A 21,910-nucleotide genomic window follows, 5' to 3' on the forward strand; every position below is an offset into this window, starting at 1 on the left:
TTTAGTAGCAACTGTTTTTGTTTTAGTACACCTTAGTAATTTATGGTTTCATTTTTCATATTTAAATACTTACTCTATGATTTATTTTTCTGCATGGTATGAGGGAGGTCTTAGTATTTTTTTCCCCACAAAGTAATCTGAATACCCAACACTTCTTTAATATGAATTCTATATTTGATTTCCTTGAGCTGTTATTTAATAATCCCTATATCAGAGCTATGCTTTGTTGCAATTTTATGGTACATTTTGGTATATAGGGAAAGTTTTCCAAATTTTCCTTTCTATTAATGGGCACTATTTTCCCATATGAACTTAGGAAACAACTTTTCAAGTAATAAAAATAAGTTCCTTTTGAATTTCCACTGGAACTCAATTTGTACATTAATTTGGGGTAAATTGGCATTTGAAAAATTCTAAGTCTTCCCATTCATGAATGTGTTAAGACTTATCATTCACGTCTCTTAGCTTCCTGGGGTTACCATAAAAAGTACCATAAACTGGATATGTCTAAATAACAGAAATTTGTTGTCTCTCAGTTCTAGAGGCTAGAAATAAAAAATCAAGGTCAGTAGGAGTATGCTCTCCAGGAAGTCTGTAGGATTCTGGTGGTGGTTTGCCAGGAATCAATGGCATTCTGTGGCATAACTCAAATTTCTGCCTCCATCACATGCCTGTCCTCTCTCTCCCTCTCTCTTCATCCCTGTCTCTCTTTCCTACCCTCTCTCCCTTGCTCCCACGTCTCCCTCTCTCTCTCTCTGTCCAAATTTCTTCTTCTCATCAGGACACTAATCATATTAGAGCCCACTCTAATCCAGTTTAACTTCATCTTATCAAATAACATCTTCAAAGATTATAGTCATATAGAGTTACAGTCATGAGACCAAGGATTAAGAATTGAGCGTATCTTTTGGGGACACACAATTCAATCCATAAAAGTTCCCTTTTATATTTCATATCCTCAATGAAGTCTTATAGTGTGTTTCTTCTAAGTTTAATTCTAGGCATTTCATATTTTTCATTATATTTCCAAACGTGTTATATTGTTAGTATAAGAAAACTACTGATTTTTGTATATTTATCTATTTAATAATTTCATTATTTTCCTTTTTTACTGTGGAAAACTCCAAATACAAACATAATTAGAAAGAATAGCACAATAAAACCTCATAAAAACTATCATCTAGTTTCAACAATTATTCACATTTGCTAATCTTGTTTCATCTAAACACATTTTGGGATATTTCAAAGCACATTCTAAACTTCATATTTCAGCTACAAATATTTCACCTACAAATATTTCAGTATGTACAGGTAATAGATAATTATATTTACAGCACAGCCATGATGCTAAAAAAAATTCAATGTAAATTGGGAACAAGTTTTGTTTTTTTAATGTCAATGAATTTAGTATAAGTATACTGGGCTCCTAAAAAAGTGTTTGAAATAACAGGAAAAGAATTGTATGTTAATTCTACCAGGAAGGAAAAGGAAGGTATATGTGAATTTTCAGCTGAAATGTCTGAGGTTTGTCAATTGCATGCTTGTTTTACACCTATGTTGAGATATCATATGTATAAAATAAAATTCTCCCATTTTAAGCATGTAGTTACTGAGCTTTGTTAAATATATCATCATGCAAATATCAGTACAATCACAATCCCAAAAAATTCCCTAGGGCTTCTTTACAGTCAGTCTTTGCCCTAATACTACGTCTATAATTTTGCCTTTTCTAAAGTAAAAAGAGTAGAATTTCTTGCTTGTATGTAGGTAGGTATATGTTTAACTGTTTAAGAAAACACCAAACTATTTTCCAAAGTACATTCCCACCAGCAATTTGTGATATGTTCTAGTTGTTCAATACACTCATCGATACTTGGTATTGTCAGTATTTTTCATTTTAGCTATCTTATCATTAGTTTTGATAGAAAATGAAAGTGAATGAACTAAACTAAGTATACAATATCATATACAAAAAATATTAATAATTTCAGACATCTGTGACTTATTCTTTATGTAATGCTTCCAATATTTTATTGCCAGGGTCTCATACAAGTGTGGTTTGTCACATTAGTGAACAGTTTTTAGTTCAGTAAGAATTTGTTAATCACAAATGAATATTGAGTTTTACCAAATGTTTTTCAGAATCTAGAAATTATATGACTTTGTTTCTTCTACTTTGACTTTCTAATGCAGCAAACTAAATTAATACATTTCCTAATGTTGAACCATCCATACATTTGGGGGAAAAAATGACATATGCTTAGGTTTCTTATGCTATACTACATATCTGAATTACTAAGATTTACATCAATATTTGTAAGTGATTTTAGTCTAAAGCAGAACTTTCCAAAGTTTGTTCCATGGGACATATTAGAACAAATTTCTGGGGGAAAAAACTCTAATCCTCAGTTTCTTCATATGTAAAAATGGGGGTAAAATACACAGAGAGATACAAAGATAGATGGGCTGAATAGACAATTCATACATGCTCAGGAAGTGAATGAGAGCCAGGATTTCAGCCCAGGACAGTATCATCCTCAAGAGGACTACCATTTTGTTATCTCTATTATTAAATGAGAAGGTTGAACATATGTATTATGGGTTGACTTGTATCTTCAAAAAAAGATATGTTGAAATCCTAACTCCCTGTACCTGAGAATGTGACCTTATTTGGAAACAGGAAACTTTTATTTATTTGGAAAAGGAAACTTTTCAGATGTAATCAAGTTAAGACGAAGTCATACTGGATTAGAGTGTACCCTAATCCATTATGACTGGTGTCCTTATAAAAGAGACACAGATGCAGACACACAAGGGAGACGCTACGTGAGGGCAGAAGCAGAGACTGGAGTTACGTCGCTACAAGTGATGGAATGCCAAGGATTGCTGGCCACCATCAGAAGCTAGGAAAAGGTGAGGAGGATTCCTTCCCCAGAGCCATCAAGAGAGATAATGTCGACACTCTAATTTTCAGACTTTTCAGATTTAAACTCCAGAATAGAGAAGGAATAAATTTCTTCTGTTTTAAGTCACCACGTTTGTGGTACTTTGTTACGGCAGCCCTAGGAAACTAATACATAAGGTTAAAAATAAAATAACCTTCTTAAAAGAAGTTAATAGTTATGTTAATATTGTTATGTTTCCAAAAATTTTTTAATCCTAAAATGATGAATTCTCCTATTATAATGAATTAGAAGGAATTATTCAAATCCAGACAAGAAGAAGATAACCTACCTGAGTGTGACTGACTGCTATATGATTGCCATGGAGAGGTGACTGACGATCTTTCTCCTTATTGTGACGACTACTCTGTTTACTGCGTTGTAGTTGCTGCCTGAGTTTGGCAATCTGCTTTTGGGGTAGGGTGGGGAAGGAAACAAGAACAGAACAGAAGTCAAAAGTGAATGCCAATTTTTAAGTATTTACTTCTTCAACTTCCAGGTATTCATAAATGTATTATTTTTTGCAAGGATTCAAGAAGAGATATTTCATAATGATTTATTCGTTTAAGCTTTTATAATTAAAACCATCAAAAATTAACATATTCTACAAATGCTTTACTTCTACAAATAGTAAATAGTAAATATGTAGACTAAATTTCTTCAAATTATTTCAGAATTTACTTTTGTAACACCAGAAATACCTTCCTTTTTTAAGGTGAAAAACTATTATCTTCATACCTCTTGATCTCTTAATATAGGGTCCAAAGTAGTTTCTAAGTTCCTGTCTTATATAAGCAATACATCAATTACTAAATACTTTAAAATTTCAAATCTCATGTGATGAGGAGAATCAAAGTTATTTCGCCTTAGTAATTTACTAGTACTTAATATCTTACTCTATATTACCAATTAGTCATACAACTTTTAAAAACAAATATAACTGAGGGTATATTTTCCTAAGTGGAACACTCACACTCCTAGGCTTAAGAGAAAAACTACTACTACAGTATACTTTGGAATTCATTAAATTATTAACATATTTTATGTGATGTGTGATCTTCTTTAAATGCACCAGATGAGAAGGAAAAAAATTACTGAGCATTTTAAAGGGAACTATTAGCAATTTGGCAGAAGTCATTTTAATATTATTATTTTCACCCATAGAAAAAAATGACATCAATTAACAATTACTCCTTAAGCACCTGTGGTACCCAGTTTTATGTTATCTAATAGGAAAGTATAAATACAAAGTTAATTCTTTAAAATATATTAATTTCATTAGAGTGATACAGCAAAAATATAAGACATTATCATATTTTCTAAATGCTTACCTTGAATAGCCATGGCAGTAATAAATGTAATAGACAATTATTAAAGCCTTTAAAAGCTCAAGGGGTAACGTATATGAGTTGTTATAAATACTTTTGTTTTTACTTGTGGCAAATAGTAGAAGAAAAACAGCAAAGAAGGAAATAAAGCATCCAAAGGAATAATATATATTCTTTTTTTATATATTATCCTTAGATTCCTTTAGTTTTTTAAAGCTCTTTGAAGCTTATGGACCTCTCAACACAATGTCTCTGCCAGAGATATCCAAATAAGATTATCTACGTTAATATTTGTATTCTGTGCTCTCTGTTGAATTGATATCATTTTCTTCCAGAGAACATTCATTTTCATGAAGAAAGGAATCAACACTAGGTAATCATTACAAACCAAGAAAGATTATTCTCTATTATAAAATATAAACAGGATTTTAAAATTTACATGTCATTTAATTAGGATAAAGGTATAAAATTAAGGGTTTATAAATACTAAAGATGTTTTAGTGGTGTTTTCAAAACTGATAAAAGCTTGCACGGAAAAACCAAAATGCCCAGAGATTTAACAAGGTAATTCATACTCATACCTTTTTAAAATAACCTTTAAAAATAAAGGAACAAATTAACTTTAAAATTGATCAATCCTAATCATTCTATTTTAAAACCTTCTGTGACATCAAAACAAACTGGGTAAGTTTTTGTTTTTAAGTAAGTTTAACAAACCCTGAAACAAAAAACATACATCATGCTGCATGCCTTACTTTGCTCTTGTTTATAATTTAGAAGGGATTAGTGTCAAATGGAAGAGCATTTTTCTAAATATGCAATCTCAGATTATAAAATTTTAGTCATGAAGTATGGAAATGGAAGCACGACTACTGCTCCAAAGTTCTCCTTTACTTCAAAATATAGGTGGTTCCTGTGTTATTTACATCACACTCAGAAGGGCAAGCTAATCTCAGAATATGACAACTTCAAGTACTCTTGCCTTCCAGAGTTTTTACTTAGAATTTCCCTTCTCTTTTCTCTTTAATGCTAAACAGCCCATGGCTATCCCATACCAACTCTTCTTTCCAACCTCAGCACCAGTCTCTTGGAGGAAGAGGCAGAAGGAAGTTGTGATCCTCCCCATTTCTCACACACCTACCTACCTCTTACCCACTTCATCCATTATTCTGAATCTCTTCTGAAGATAGTATCTCTAAGCCCACATTCCACATCACATAGAAGCCTTTGGTCCTCACTTGAGGAGGTCTACCCACCATAGTTATTATACTATAATAAATTGTCCAACATAATCTTCCTTCAGAAAGGGAACATTAAGTAACACTGAATGGATTTTTTCAACTAAATTACAGATGAATCTTATGTTATGTTATAAAGAAGGAAGGCAAGAGAAGCCTTTAAACATGAAAGAGGTCCCAAGCACATGAGCCTGGGTTTTAAAAAGGTTTAAAAAAATTTAGGGAGGGAAGCAGATGTGGCTCAACAGATAGAGTGTCTGCCTACCATACCGGAGGTCCAAGGGTTCAATACCCAGGGCCTTCTGGCTCGTGTGGTGAGCTGGCCCACGTGCAGTGCTGCTGCACGCAAGAAGTGCTGGCCCACACAGGGATGCCTCAGCATAAGGGTGCCCCTGCACAAGGAGTGGCCCCTATGCAAGGAGAGCCACCCCGCACAAAACCGCGGCCCACCCAGAAGTGGTGCCACACACACAAAGAGCTGACACAGTAAGATGATGCAGCAAAAAGAGACATAGATCCCCAGTGCCACCTGATGAGCATACAAGCGGACACAGAACACACAAAGAATGGACACAGAGAACAGACAATGGGGGAGGGTATGGGGTGGGGGGGAGAAATAAATAAATCTTTAAAACAAAATGAAACCAAGTTAGGGAGTAAGTAACCTTGTGTTCCAAATGAGAAATAATAACTAAAACATTTGTAGAATTAAAGTAAGAAAAATTAGGAAATGGATCCATTTAAAATCTGAAAACTAGAATACATTTTCTTGTAAAGTTTTAGAAATTTGGTAACCTTCCTTTGTTTATTTATTATTTTTGCCCTGTTTCACCCACTATTGTCAGCATTTAAAAACAAAACAAAACTCTTTGCCTCAAAAGTCTGAATGAATATTTGCCTCAGGGACTAGGGGGGAGGGAAATATTTCTAAAAAGTGAATTATGGAAGGAGATGTAGTTCAAGTGATAGATAGGGCTTCCACCTACCATATGAGAGGACACGGGTTCAATCCCTGGAGCTTCCTGGTGATAAAGAAGAAGAGAAAGCGTGCCTGCATGGCAAGCCAGTGACTGTGTGGTGAGCCGAGTGCCCATACAGTGAGTCGAGTGCCCACATAGTGAGCCAGTGCCCATGCAAGTGAGTCACACAGCACAATGATGATGCATGTAGCAATTTGATATGGTTATGAATTCCAAAAATAGATACTGGATTATGTTTGTAATCTGGTCTGTACCTTGGCGTGATGAAGTTATGATTAGAGCTTTATTGGGCCATGTCATTAGGGAGTTGAGTGGTGGGGACTCACAGATAAAAGGCACGGCAAAGGACAGAGTTTGGGGTTAGAGTTTTGATGTTAGAGTTTTGATGTTGTAGTTTGATGTTGAAGCCTTAAGCTGGAGCCCTGGGAAGTAAGTTCACAGAGGAAAGAGAAGCCAGCCCCAGAAAGAAGCAATCCCTGGGAAGAGAGGATCTCTGAACTCAGAGAGAAGCAACACCCTAGAAGAGAGGAACCCAAGAAGCCTGAACCCTCACAGACGTCAGCAGCCATCTTGTTCCCACACATGAAAATAGACTCTGGTGAGGGAAGTGACTCATGCTTTATGGTCTTGTATCTGTAAGCTCCTACCCCAAATAAAAACCTTTTTATAAAAACCAAACAATTTCTGGTGTTTTGCATCAGCACTCCTTTAGCTAACTAATACAATACAATAAAAGAGAGACAAAGGAGAGAGCCTGGCGAAGCGCAGCAGAAACCAGGAACTGAGGTGGTGCAGCTGACAGGGAACCTCTTTCCACATCAGAGGTTCCCAGGATCAAATCCTAGTGAATCCTGGAGGAGACAAAGTGAGAAGAGAAGACAAAAAAAGAAACAAATACAGAAGATCACAAAGAGAACAGACACAGAAAAAAGCAGGGCATGGAAGGGGGAGGGGAAGGGAGAAAAACAAAAAAATTTTAAAAACTGAATTGTATTACACAGGCCAGGGAAATTAGAAATCTTAATTAAAAAGACTAAGTGGTGGTAGTGCAAAGAGAAGCGGGATCTTGGGGCTTTAGAAAGAAAAGAAAAAGAAAAAATTAAAGGAGAGCTGGCCTAAAAGAAAACCTAATAGGAAAGCACTAGCAAGAGACCTGGTTTTCACAGCTTATCCTTCTTACCACAGACACTTTTGAACCAAGGTGCAGATACAATCATTAGTTTTACTTGGGAACTCTAATAATTGTTACTATGTTAGGAAAAGATGGGAGCTATGTTGCTGTTTTTCCAAGAGAGAACTGTGAATGGTATTTTTAAAATAAGACTGGTAATATAATGGTTAGGGCCTATGCAACTATTTTAAGTTGGACCTAGGGATCTAGATTCCACAAAACAATGTTTCACTGGGGAAATATATCCTGGGTGTCAGATATCTAACTCAAACTAACTTTTAGGACATAACCCACTTAAAAGTGAGGAATTAATTTTGGAAGTCAGTCTCCTCAATAGAAACATCCTTTTGAAAGCAGAAAATACAATGTTTTTTTATTATACTAAAGTAAAGTAATTTGTATGCAACAGCTAGAAATTCTGACCTCTAAAGATAACCTGCCTAGTCTGCCATTTTTGGTTGTACAGTTGGAGTACCTGTGCAAGCATTAAGGCCCCAGGCTGAGGACTGAAAGCCAGGCCAGATCAAGCTCCAGCCAGCAAGCTGGGAGCCTTGGCACAGCACTGAGGCTGTCCAGAAACAGTCTTTTCTTCACTCAAAGGCACTTTCCACTTTTAAAATCTTATGCTAGTGGGGCTATATCCACTCAGTTACCTGGAAGCACAGAAATGACATGCTAAGACTGTAATTAGCTTCAAGGTGTTGTGTAGGAAACAGTGCTGAGAAGGAATAGCTCCCGATAAATCAAGAGGGCTATATGCTTCAGCCTTGCACAAAAAAGAAATCTGGGAAAAGAGAAGACATCATCAAACATACAACTATGATATTTAATTCTGTTAATGACATTTCTAACAATTAACTGTGTCATGAGAACACGTCCTTTTCATGCAAAAGAGATATTCCTATAACATTCACCCTTTGACAAATGAAGGTAACACAGTTTTAACAAATTATAATTCAGCATGTTGGAAATGCTCTCATGAAGGATATTCTTACTACTACACTAACATACGCTTTCTAATGAGTAATCAAAGAATTATGAGTGTAGACCAGTTTGATGACTACATCAATCACCAAATAAAAAACATGAAAACTGCCTGAATAACAACAACTAGTTATTGACCACTAGTAATGTAGACAGCACTCTGCCAATTACTTTCACATGAATTCTCTCATTTGTCAACAACAGCATATCAGGTAAGTAATATTATTATCTCCATTTTACAGGTGAGGAAACTGAGAAGTAAAGAGGTTAAAAAAACACACTATAAATTACATAGTTAAATGGTAAAGCCTGAATTTGAACTCAGAAGTAGAATTCCAGAGTCTGCACTCATGAACACCATTCTATACTGCTTGAAGAATCAAGTTAACTCACAGGAGATAAAGAAATCTTACAGGGAAGTGGACTTGGCCCAGTGGTTAGGGCATCCGTCTACCACATGGGAGGTCTGCGGTTCAAATCCTGGGCCTCCATGACCCGTGCAGAGCTGGCCCATGCGCAGTGCTGATGCACGCAAGGAGTGCCGTGCCACGCAGGGGGGCCCCACGTAGGGGAACCCCACACGCAAGGAGTGCGCCCCGTAAGGAGAGCTGCCCAGCGCGAAAGAAAGTGTAGCCTGCCCAAAAATGGCACCACACACACAGAGAACTGATGCAGCACGATGACGCAACAAAAAGAGACACAGGTTCCAGCCGCTGACAACAACAGAAGCAGACAAAGAGGACAACACACAGCAAACAGATACAGAGAACAGACAACCGGGGTGTGGGGGAGGGGAGAGAAACAAATAAAAAATAAATCTTTAAAAAAAAAAAAGAAATCTTACAAAATAAAACTAGACATCCAAATGGTAAAGAAAAAGGTGAAAACAGCAAAACTGAGATAAAACCCCTGAAACAATTACTAAAGATATTATCCCAACTGATTTTTCTGAAAATATACTTTATCATCTCAAGCTGTTTACTCCCTTTTATACCAAAAAGGGAATATATGATAAAGTTAAATGTTTATCTTATAAAGATCAAGTGTCAAAAAGAAAGGTTCTGCAAACTAGTTAACAGCAAATTTTACATATTATATCCCTTGATAACACCCAAAAGAATTTCAAATGCAACAATACCAAAAGTAACACTACAAATACAAATTTAAAATATCTTTTTGCCCTTCCATGAATATGAATAAACAGTGTTGTTTTCCTGTTTTCTATAAAGTACTAATAGGCAAAGCATAATGACCTAATTGCCATCCTTTCAATGTGCTGATATTTAAATTAAAATACATGGCATATGCATGTACATACAAAGAACACATGTAGGTGTAAGCACAATACACATGCACCAAGGGTAACCTGCATGTACCCACAGACAAAAACACCTGCCCATATGCAGACTTGAAAAACCCCGTTGGCCCAGTAACAGAGAGACATAGACATCCTACCCACAATTCTACCTGTAGAGACACTTTGGGAGAATTTTTTATATATAAAGTAAGTTTTAACATAGAATTGTATTTACAATTATCAATAAGGCATATCTGTCATTAGAGACATTTTAATAACAATACCAAACATTTAAAAAATACTTAATTCACAAACTTGTTTGACCTCACGGATTTATTTATATCCATTTTACAGATGAAGAAAAACTCTCAAAAATAAAGTACCTTGCCCAACTTGAGACAGCTAGTAAATGGCAGACTGATCTTGAATCCAGTCCTTGAATCTTTAATTCATAACCTCTATTAGCTACCAATGCTGCTGAAAGTAATACCATGTTGATGTTCAGCACAAATAATTACCAGTCACTATGTATTGACTCATAATCTCAACCACTTCACAAAGTTACTTCCTTTCTTAATGTTGGAGATATTGCAAGATGTGAAACTGAAATAAAGACGAACAAAATTTTGATGTGGCAATTAACTGACTACATAGTCACTTACTGATGTTTCTTTTTTTTTTTGGATAAGCAGTTTATGTGACCTTAAAAATTACTCCTACTGAGTTTCATTTTAAATACAGTATGAAAAGATTAGAAAACAATTCAATTTCACATGGATTTAGAGAATTTACTATATAAAAAAACATGTTTTTAAAAACTTTTATCACATATTCTTATAATTCCAAAGGGAGAATCAAAAATCCTCAGACTGTTTTTTTAGGTCCACAGAAAACATTATTACAATGATTTTGCCCCATAAATTAAAAAAAAAAATTAAGTACCAAATAATTAACAGGATGTTAGGGTAGAAGGTATACTTACTTATAGTACAACTAGAAGAAAATTTTTGCTTTTCTTACTTAAAAAAAGGAATAACATCTAAAAATCACTTTTTAGTCTGAAGCCATAAATATCCTTAGTCATTTCTCTTTACTGGTCCAGATGGTTCTATCTAAGAAAAACTATCCACTGCTAATAGTAAGTGGCATAATAACTAATGGCTCAATGGAAAGATAAAAAAGCAATACATGATTTTTCCTTCCTTCCACTAATGGCTCAAGAGTAATAAACACCTCTTTTTCAACTGATTTTTAAAATAATCAGAAGTAGCTAAAACATTGAAACAATACAATAGAGCATATCAAGTAATAACCTAATTTTATGTTCTGAAGATAGGAAAAAACCTTAAATTCTTAATACCTCAGTGTAACAGATTAATAAAATAATGACTTCTCACACTGTTCCCTCAGATGACTTACTTTCCTTCACTCACCCTTATACTTATCTTGTGCTCTAGTATATAAAATATATAATATACTCATTATAATACACTCATCTAAATGATATTATAAATACTGTCTACATTAGTCATGCTGTAAGATTTAACTCAATGGATACCTCCATGAAGAAGTCCCTGAAGTTCCTAAAGAGAGTTACTGCCTCTTACCTTTGAATTATCCTAAAATTTTGTTTCTCATCCCATCTATTATATTCATTTGTATGATAGGTTTATGAAATATCTTCAGTCTTCTTCCCTAATAAAGGCTTCTTGAGAGGAGATTATTTCATATACTGTTTCTACCTCAAGTTCACTATAGCAAATGCCTAACAACTATTTTCTGAATGAAAAAAATGTATAATTAAAACCTAATTTATAAAGATGATATTAGATTAGTGGTTATGTTGGGCTGTGGAAGGACAGAAGGATTGAGAGGTGACTGCTAAGGAGTGTGGAGTTTTTAAAGTAATGAAATTGTTCTGGGGGAAGTGGACTTGGCCCAGTGGTTAGGGTGTCTGTCTACCACATGGGAGGTCCGTAGTTCAAACCCCAGGCCTCCTTGACCAGTGTGGAGCTGGCCCATGCACGGTGCTGATGAGCGCAAGGAGTGCCGTGCCACGCAGGGGTGTCCCCCATGTAGGGGAGCCCCATGTGCAAGGAGTGCACCCCGTAAGGAGAGCCGCCTAGCACGAAAAAAGTGCAGCCTGCCCAGGAATGGCGCCGCACACACGGAGAGCTGACACAACAAGATGACGCAACAAAAAGAAACACATTCCCATGCCGCTGACAACAACAGAAGTGGACAAAGAAGACAACAAACAACCAGGCTGGGGGTGGGGTGGAGAGAAATAAATAAATAAATCTTTAAAAAAAAAAAAAAAGAAATTGTTCTAAAACTTTTCTGGTGATGAATGCACAACATTGTGATTATACTAAGAGCCGCTAATTACACATTTTTGGTAGACTGTATGGTATGTGAATATATCTCAATAAAACTGCTTTAAAATAAATAAATATACAAGAGTAGCCAGAACTACCCGCTATCAGCTATGCACAGCTAGAGAAGCAGAGAGGGACGGAGAGGTAATGAATTTTGCCTGTTTTTTAAAATTATTATTATTGAAATACTGAAAATGCTCTAATAATGACTGAAGTGATGAACTCACAACTATATGATTATGCCAAATACCACTGATTGTACACTTTGGATGGATTGTATGCTTTATTAATATGTATCAATAAAATTGATTTATTAAGAAAAAAAACACACAATCTAAATCTGAAACCATTAATAAAGTTTTTCAAAATGCTAGTTGTTACCCTTTAGTAGGTCATGAAATCAATTTACTGATTCATATACAGCATTAAAAAAAAAATCTAATAGAACAGAAAATATCAGTGCATTGTATGCAGTAAAGGTAAATACTGCCTCATAACCTTCTGCCTCAATTTATATGTGTGAATCTGTATACAAATATACAAATAAAGATATATAATGTCATAATGTTTTTTTTAATGTTGATTAAAGTCATTTCAATAACAAAGTGGTAATATGCCTTGATTCTTGATTTTTCCCCCTTACATTCTCTAGCTCATTACCCCTCTCATTTTCTCAAGAGTGCATATATAACACTTTGCATTGATCTCTCCTTCTTCCTCAATGAAATCCACATTTAAAGTTATTCCTCTACATATCTCTATATCTATTCTTTACATTGATTTCTATCTCTACAGTAGCAAATCTTTCCATCTATATTGTGAATCTCTTTCTTTTCTGCTCAATACAAGGGGATTTTCACTTGTTTTTCTTCATTCATTCACTCATTCATTCACCCAACAAATATTTATTGGGTTCCTGCTCTGTACCAGGTACTGTGGTAGGATGTTGGGTTAAATAAGAGTAAAACAAAGCAATTAAGGTTCTTGTCTGACTAGACTTTACAGTCAAGAGGGAAAACAGACATTAAAACACAACAGAAGTAAACACAGTATTCTGAACTGTGATAACTGCACTAAAGAGTACTAAATTAGTACTTGGATAATCTAATCTAATCCGGGGTGTCATGCGTCAGAGGATGTTTAGCAATTAGACAGGTGAAGAATGGGAAGAACATCTCAAGCAGAGAGGAAATAGTACAAACAAAAGGCCCAAGATGAAAAAGAGCTTGGAATGAAAGAAAATCTGATAGAAAGATAGAAGGAAGACTGGTCAAAGACTCAATTGGAGAAAAAGTAGTTAAAATATACAGGGGCTCATAAAATGCTAGGTTTTAGCTAGTAATAAGAAGGCATTGAAGAGTTCTGAGCATAGGACACAAGATAAATTTATGACTAGCCTAATTAGTTTCTATTAATTCTCTTTACTTAACACCTAAAACAAGTTTTAAGTGCCCTACATTCTGTGCTACTGCCTAACTCAAACCTATTGCTACCCATCTTTCTCCAGTCTTTAAAAATATCTGACTGAAACTCATTTCAAAGTACATAATCCCCTTGTACTCTTCTACTTTTCCATATTTCACAACTTTTATGATGATAAAACTTTACCATGGTATCCTAAAATTATTCATAAATTTATTTGTTTCCTGTTTTAAGTTACTTACATATCATAATGTTAAAATAGGATGCTTACTGAAACATGAAGAGAAAAGATGCTACATTCCAAAAATATTATCATGGAAAAGTTTAAACATAGATATAAGATAACCATTACATGACTCAAACCTCTCACCTACACTGAATGTGTAAAAGTATCTAGAGTAAATACTGAAAGAAGACTAAGAGGCTAAATCTTTGATAAGGAAAGAAATAAGATGTGTTGTGAGACACAGCTACATGAATTTCTCATGCTCCTACACATCTTGCTGGGTATGCCAAGAATGCAAGGCCCTGACTACTCTCTTGAGATTACTTCTCAGGATGTGTTTGTAATGAACAACCTTGAGGATAAAGAAATGTCTCTTTCTGGTACAAAGAACAGGCTTGCTTATTGCTTACTATAAGACAGTGGATTCCCAAGGCTCAGTGTTCTGCTCCTATAAAGCGATCTACTGTATGTGCAAGCATCCAACCAGGCCCTCCATTTCACCCCTGTAGGATCTGAGCCAAGGGGAAATGAAGCAAACATGAAGCTCTTGACACCTGCTGTGCTGGGAGTAATAAAGTCCTTTATCTTTTAGTCAAAGTCTCACATCTTTTGCCAGCATTTATGAAAGAGTAACAGGGTAACTTAGACTGTAAGTAGGATAAAATTAAACCTGAGACCTGTAAGGGGGTACTTTACTCTTTTACCTCAAATTAGGAAAAAACAGTTTTGTATGTTGTTTATTTTTACTGAAGTATATCATTCATACATGATCATTCATAAACAGGAAGTGATAGTAAAAGTTGTGAACTTACAAAAGATACATGCATAACAAAATAAACACGCATAACATCATATATGCATAACATTCCATATGTCACCCCACCACCAACACCTTGCATTGCTGGGAAACATTTGTTACAAATTATGCAAGAGCATCACTAAAATATTACTACTAACCATAGCCCATATCTTACATTTGGTGCATTTTTTCCCCAACCCATGCTATTATTTTTTTAAAATATATTTTTATTACAGAGACTGTGAATTTACAAAACAATCATGCACATGTGTAGAATTCCCACACAACAAACACCCCTTCACCAACACACTACACCATGGTGGAATATTTGTTACAGATTATGAGATAATATCATCAGATTATCACTATCAACCATGGTCCATAACACACATTTGGCACACTTTAGGAAAGAGGAATTTAATGGAATAATAGGAACAATAAAGGAAACATAGTGGGCTGGTACTGATTCCCACCCCAGATACTGGAAAGAGTGAGAAAGGATGATGATTTATTTGCTGTTACATTAGAATCAGCCTAACCTCTGAGAGACTAACCAGACAAACAAATGTGTGAATTTCCCACGAACCATTTGGGAAATGTAAGTGTGAAAGCCATCATGAATGGTTGTTTTAGGTCCTATTTAAGAGAACTACCTAAAAGGGTGAATGGAGCTCAGCAGCTGGGAAGCTGAAGGTTATTTCTAGAATCCTAGAGATTAAGGTTAGAGTAAGGGAACCATTGGCCCAGACAGAGAGAAAAGACTACAGTAAGAGACAGGCAGCAACAGGGATCTCCAAAGAGTCCATGAAAGCACTGTGCAAAAGAAAGCCAGCTTTAAAAATCTGTCGTGCCCAGAGACTGTAAAGGCATCTTAATAGTACCAGTCAAGCAGGGGAGTAACATTTTTGCTCCCCTTACCACTCCCTCCATCCCCAAACTCCAAATTATAAAGGAACCAGAAACAGTAGCTATGGAGTTAGAGAGGTGAGCAAAAAGAGAAATGTAACCTCCAAGATCCTTTCACTCAGGACAAATCACTCTGTTGCATTAGGCCCTACATGAAAGAAGGGGAGTCAAAATAGCCATGAAAGAAATTAGAATCTTTCACTATTACAAAAGACTGGACAGTATCTGCCAATTTAAAGGAAACACAGGAGTTATTACTCCAGCGTTATCAGAGAAATGATGGAATTATTCTAGTTTTCCACCACAGGCAGAAGAAGAACATCTCACGCAGAATATTTTTTTGGTGAGGACAGTGGGAATTAATACAAAGTCCTTTTATAATTATCCCATAAGTCTTAGTTTCTTTTCCTAATTTGTAATTAAGATCTTTAAAAAGTATACTGTAGTTTTTCTTCTGAAATTCTAGATGCTTTATATTTTACTGAGCATAAAGTCTTATTAATTTGATGTTATTTCATGAACAAATGTAGCAACAATTTTCTTCCTTTTTACATCAACTATATATTTGCAAACTAAATACTATAAAAAGTGTTAATACTTATTACATTCCTTATCAGCTATTCAGCAGACTTCCTAAACTCTAAGCTTTGTTAGTTTTTAATTGTTACATAAGCAGAGAATCACCTATCTAACCAATGGAAAAGTACCAACATGACTTGTATACCAGTTTAGTTTGTGAAATCTAAAAATATAGACCAATTTCTCTAATGAATATAGATGCAAAAATCCTTTACAGAATACTTGCTAATCAAATCCAACAGCACATTAAAAGAATTATACATCATAATCAAGTGGGTTTTATCCCATGTATGCAAGGGTAGTTCAACACAAGAAAATCAATGTAACATATCACATTACTAAACTGAGGAAGAAAAATCACATGATAATCTTAATTGACATAGAAAAGGCACCTGACAAAATCCAACACCCAGGCTTGATGAAAACTCTCCAAAAGATAGAAATAGAAGGAAACTTTCTCACATGTTTAAGTGCGTATATGAAAAACCCAAAGCTATCATTGTACTCAACAGAAAAAGACTGAAAGCTTTCCTGTTGAGATAGGGAACAAGTTAAGGATGCCTACTATCACCCTGCTACCCAATACTGTGCTAGAAGTACCAGCTAGAGCAATTAGGCAATAAAGAGAAAAGGCATCCAAACAGGAAAGGAAGAAGTAACACTTTTACTATTTGCTGATAACATGATCCTACATTTAGAACATCCTGAAAAATCCACAACAAAGCTACTAGAATAGATGAGTTCAGCAAAGTGGCAGGACACAAGATTAATACACAAAAACCATTAGCATTTCTATACTACTAATGAGCCATCCAAGAAGTCAGGAAAAAAAATTCTATTTACAAGAGAGACTAAAAGAATCAAATATTTACATATAAATTTAACCAAAGGCATAATGGACTTGTATTTGGAAAACTACAAAATACTGCTAAAGGAATGAAAAGAAGACCTAATGGAATAACACCCCATGTTCATGGATTGGAACCTAAATACCATTAAGATGTCAAATCTACCCAAATTTATCTACAGATTCAACACAATCCCAATAAGACTTCTGACAGCACTTTTTTACAGCATTGGAAAGGTCAATTATCAAATTTATTTGGAAGGGTAATAGGTCCCGAATAGCCAAAAATATCTTTTAAAAAATAACAAAGTTGGAGGACTATTACTTTCTGACTTTAAAGCATAATATTTAGTTACGGTGGTAAAAAAAATGCATGGTACTGGCATAAAGATAGATAAGCTGACCAATGGAATAGATTTGAGCATTCAGAAATAGATTCTCAAATTATGGCAAAGTGATTTTTGACAAGGTTATTAAGCCCATCCAGTTGGCCCAGTACAGACTATTCAACAAATGGTGCTGGGAGAACTGGCTATCCATAGCCAAAAGAAAGGAGGACTACTCTCTTACACATTATGCAAAAATTAATTAAAAATGGATCAAAGACCTAAATATAAAAGCTATAATCATAAAACTCCTGGGAGAAAATATAGGGAAATCTCTTCAAGGTCTTGTGGTAGGTGGTGGTTTCTTAAACCTTACACACAAAACACAAGCAACAGAAGAAAAAAACAGATAAATGGGACCTCCTCAAATTTAAACTTTTGTGCTGCAAAGGACTTTGCCAGAGAAGTGAAAAGGCAGCCTAATCAATGGGAAAAAAATATTTGAAAACCACACATCTGATAAAGGTTTGGTATTGATATTATATAAAGAGGTAATGCAACCTAATGATAAAAAGACAAGCAACCCAAATTTAAAAATGGGCCAAGGAATTGAATAGACATTTCTCCAAAGAGGAAATACAAATGTACAAAAAGCACATGAAAAAATGTTCAACATCATTAGTTATTTGGGAAATGCAGATCAAAACTACACAGAGATATCATTTCACGTCATTATTACAAAACCGGAAAACCATAAGTGCTGGACAGGGTATGGAGAAATAGAAACACTCCTTCACTGTTGATGGAAATGTAGAATGGTGCAGTTTTTGTGAAGGACAGTTTGGCGGTTCCTCAAGAAACTAAATACAGAACGGCTGTTATGATCCAGCAATCCTGTTACTAGGAAAATATTCAAAGAAGAACTGAAAGCAAGGACGTGAAGTGACATTTGCACATCGATGTTTACAGCAGCGTTATTCACAATTGCTAAAATATGGGAACAATCCAAGTGTCCATAACCAATTAGTTGACAAACAAAATGTGGTATATACACACAACGGAATAGTATTCAGCTGTAAGAAGAAATGAAATCAGGATGCATCTGACAATGTGGATGAACCTTGAAGACATTATGTTGAGTGAAATAAGTCAGACACAAAAGGACAAATATTGTATGGTTCCACTAATATCAACTAAAACAATGAGTAAACTCAGGGAGGTCAGCTCTAGAGAATAGGTTACTAGAAAAAAGAATGTGCATTGAGAACAGGAGTTGATGCTTAATGTATGTAGAGTTTTTAATAAGGTTTATTGTAAATGGATAAAAATGAATATAGAGTTGATGGTAATATATTACAGTGAGTATAACTAACATTGCTAATTTATAAATGTTGATTATGGCTAACAAGGGTAGTCTGTGGATGTAGTATTTCAAATTGAAAGAAAGCTAGAGAAAAATGTAGGCAGTGCATAACATGGAAATTTTGGTGGTGCATGAAGATTGTGGTTAATAGTGCAAGAATGTTCTTCCTTATACAGTGTTAAATATATGGTGATACATGGGAAAATTACAAATAATGTAATTTATGGATTATAGTTAACAGTAATATAATATTTTTGCAGCAATGGCAATGAAAATATTACATCAATTCTAAGGGACAAAAACGGGCGTATAAGGTGGTATGAGAATTTTCCTTTTGGAGTAATGAAAACGTTCTAAAATTGACTAAGGTGATGATAGCACAATTCTGTGATGAAAATGAGAGCTGCTGAATGTACAGTTAGAATGGACTGTACAAGGCATGGGACTGTATAACAAGTGAATCCTGTGGCAGAAGATGGGCTATGGTTAACAACAAATATGAAAACGCTCTCATAAACTATAACAAACATGTAATACGAATACAGGGTGTCATTAACTGGGTAGATTGTATGGACAAATACACCAAATGTAAGATACTGGCTATAGTTAAGAGTAATGTTTTGATGATATCAGTTTGTAATAATAGTTTCCCAACAATGCAAGGTATATGGGAGCCCAGTGTGAAGACATACATGTTTGTTTTGTGGGTTCACAACTTATACTACACATTTGTTTATGGATGTTTATGCATGAATGATAAACTTAACTAGTTTTTTAAAAATTTACCTTCCCTAGACCTTACTCTTCTTACCTTCGGTAACTTCTAACTCAGTCTGTCTTCCATGTCTCTTAACTTCTCTTTCATGTTTTAAACCTCTTTATTTATTCATTTGATGTTCTAGATGATTTGCTCATCCAGACTTTCAATTCTCAGTGAAGACTTCTGCAAAAGCCTTTTCCTCCACTATGTCAATGAAGTGTTTGATCTACCAAAGAGCTTTTTTTAATTTCGACAACTTTTATTTACAAAATTGTACAAATCATACTTTTTCATTGCACCTATTCTTATTTACTTCTGTTGTTATTATAAGATACTATTTCATTTGAAATCCATAAACATTTCTAAGTTCTTCTGGAGAATTGGTTTCTTATTCTCGTCTCCTCGGATGTTGTAGCAGTTCAATACCATTGATGAATTCCAAAAAGAAATATTGGATTATGCCTGTAATTTAATCTGTACCTGGGCATAATTGAGTTATGATTAGGGCATTGAATCCCCACCCCTTGGTGGGTGGGAACTCACAGATAAAAAGCATGGCAAAGAACAGAGTTGAGGGCTTTTAATGTTGAAGTTTTGATGTTGGAGTAAGATGCTGAAGACTTAAACTGGAACCCTGGGAAGTCAGCATGCAAAGGAAATAGAAGTCAGCCCCTGGAAGGAAGGAACCTTGAAGTCAGAGAAAAGCAAGTCCCAGGAACACAGAAGCCCAGGAAACCTGAACTCTCGTAGATGTTGGCAGCCATCTTGCTCCAAATAGACTTTGGTGAGGGAAGTAACTTAGGCTTTATGGCCTGGTATCTGTAAGCTCCTACCCCAAATAAATACCCTTTATAAAAACCAAGCAATTTCTGGTATTTTGCATCAGCACCCCTTTGGCTGATAATACAGATGTTAATGATCTATTGTCTCTCATGGCTAGAGATTTCTTGTCTATTCTAAAATACCTGTTTGCACATTAATCTTATATGGAAGTTTTATCCTTTGTCAGCCCTTCCCTTCTGTGTGATTTCATGGTTGCCTCACACAAGTTGTACAGCATCAAAGTAGGTCTTACATTATGAAGATTGGGGCTTTGGTCCAACATGGGAAGAGTTCTGAGGCAGACTGAATTATGTACCCCAACAACATGTTTTTAACCTTAATTCACACCCTGTAAATCCAGGTCCTTATAAAGAGAACTTGGAAGTCACAGAAGAGAAAAGGAGGAAACAGAAATAGAAGGCAAAGAAACCCAAGGATGGCTTACAACTAATACCAGAACACTATATTCTTTGGGGAGAAAACCAGCCTTGCCAATATATTGATTTCAGACTTCCTCTAGCCTCAAAATTGTGATACAATAAATTCTGTTGTTTAAGCCAAACCACTGTGTGATATTTATGATAGCTGCTCTGACCAACTAGGATAAGCTCTATCCTAGATGCCACATCCACACACAGCAGACGATTACTGTTCCCATTGTTGTATAGCTACCTCCCTGGGTCACAGGAAAACACTAACACTGTTGAGTAGATTTAGGAGTTTCACTGCCTAGAAACTGGCCCCAATTCCCTGATTTATAAAGAGATTCCAGGTCCAACCTCCTACCATTCACAAGACATGAGGATTTATAGGCCCTGCCCTACATGACTCCAGGTTTCTGTGGGGCAGACATTGCCACTATCCAGTCATCAGTAAGGATTTCCTTTCTTAAAATGGTCTGCAGAGATTTTCCTTGTCTTAAATGTAGCTAAAATATATTTATGCATTTATTTTTCAAATGTTCTTGCTCCATTTCTATAAGCATGGGGCAAAGTGGTTCTATTATACAGATGTTTTCATTAACAGTTTGACCAGAAATCCTGATGCAGATTATCTCAGGGGGACCTCAAGTACATAAATTGGGAAGGCTGGATGTGATATAGCTGAATTCAATCTTATGACAAGGAAGAGGATCATAGGTTTTTTTTTTTTAAAGGAGAATGTTGTATTTTAGTGGCATGTAACATTTTAAAATCTCAGTACTTCAATAGTAGTTTTGGCTTTCCATCATTTTCTCAAATTCCAATTTTCTCAAATTCTAATTTTTGTCATATATTTTCACTATTCTGCCTATGTTTACTTCCAGTCTTCATCCATGTATTCTCATCATTTTTTCCAGCCTCAGATTTCTATCATATATAATTCAATATCTTCATGACATACCACAGCATTGGGGATTGACTTATTGCCCTCACAAAAGGCATGCTCAGGTCCCAAATCCTGGTCTGTGGGTATATACCCATCCTTAAATAGGGCCTTTGAAGATGTTGTTAGTTAAGATGTGCCCAAACTGATGAGGGTGAGTCTTAATCCAATATGGCT

General features: G+C 35.3%; 1 protein-coding gene across 2 annotated transcripts in view; it reads right to left on the reverse strand.

Annotated features, from left to right (window-relative positions):
• GLCCI1 (glucocorticoid induced 1) overlaps window positions 1-21,910 on the reverse strand; it is a 111,145-nt gene that overhangs the window by 21,641 nt on the left and 67,594 nt on the right. Inside the window, exon 4 of one of the 2 annotated variants that reach the window (XM_023592123.3) lies at window positions 3,235-3,351. In XM_023592123.3, coding sequence (XP_023447891.2) covers window positions 3,235-3,351 — 117 coding nt within the window. The remainder of the gene's footprint in view (window positions 1-3,234; window positions 3,352-21,910) is intronic. The other variant, XM_058296956.2, reaches the window with a different exon arrangement.

This window comes from Dasypus novemcinctus, chromosome 5, assembly GCF_030445035.2.
Source record: "Dasypus novemcinctus isolate mDasNov1 chromosome 5, mDasNov1.1.hap2, whole genome shotgun sequence".
NCBI lineage: Eukaryota > Metazoa > Chordata > Mammalia > Cingulata > Dasypodidae > Dasypus > Dasypus novemcinctus.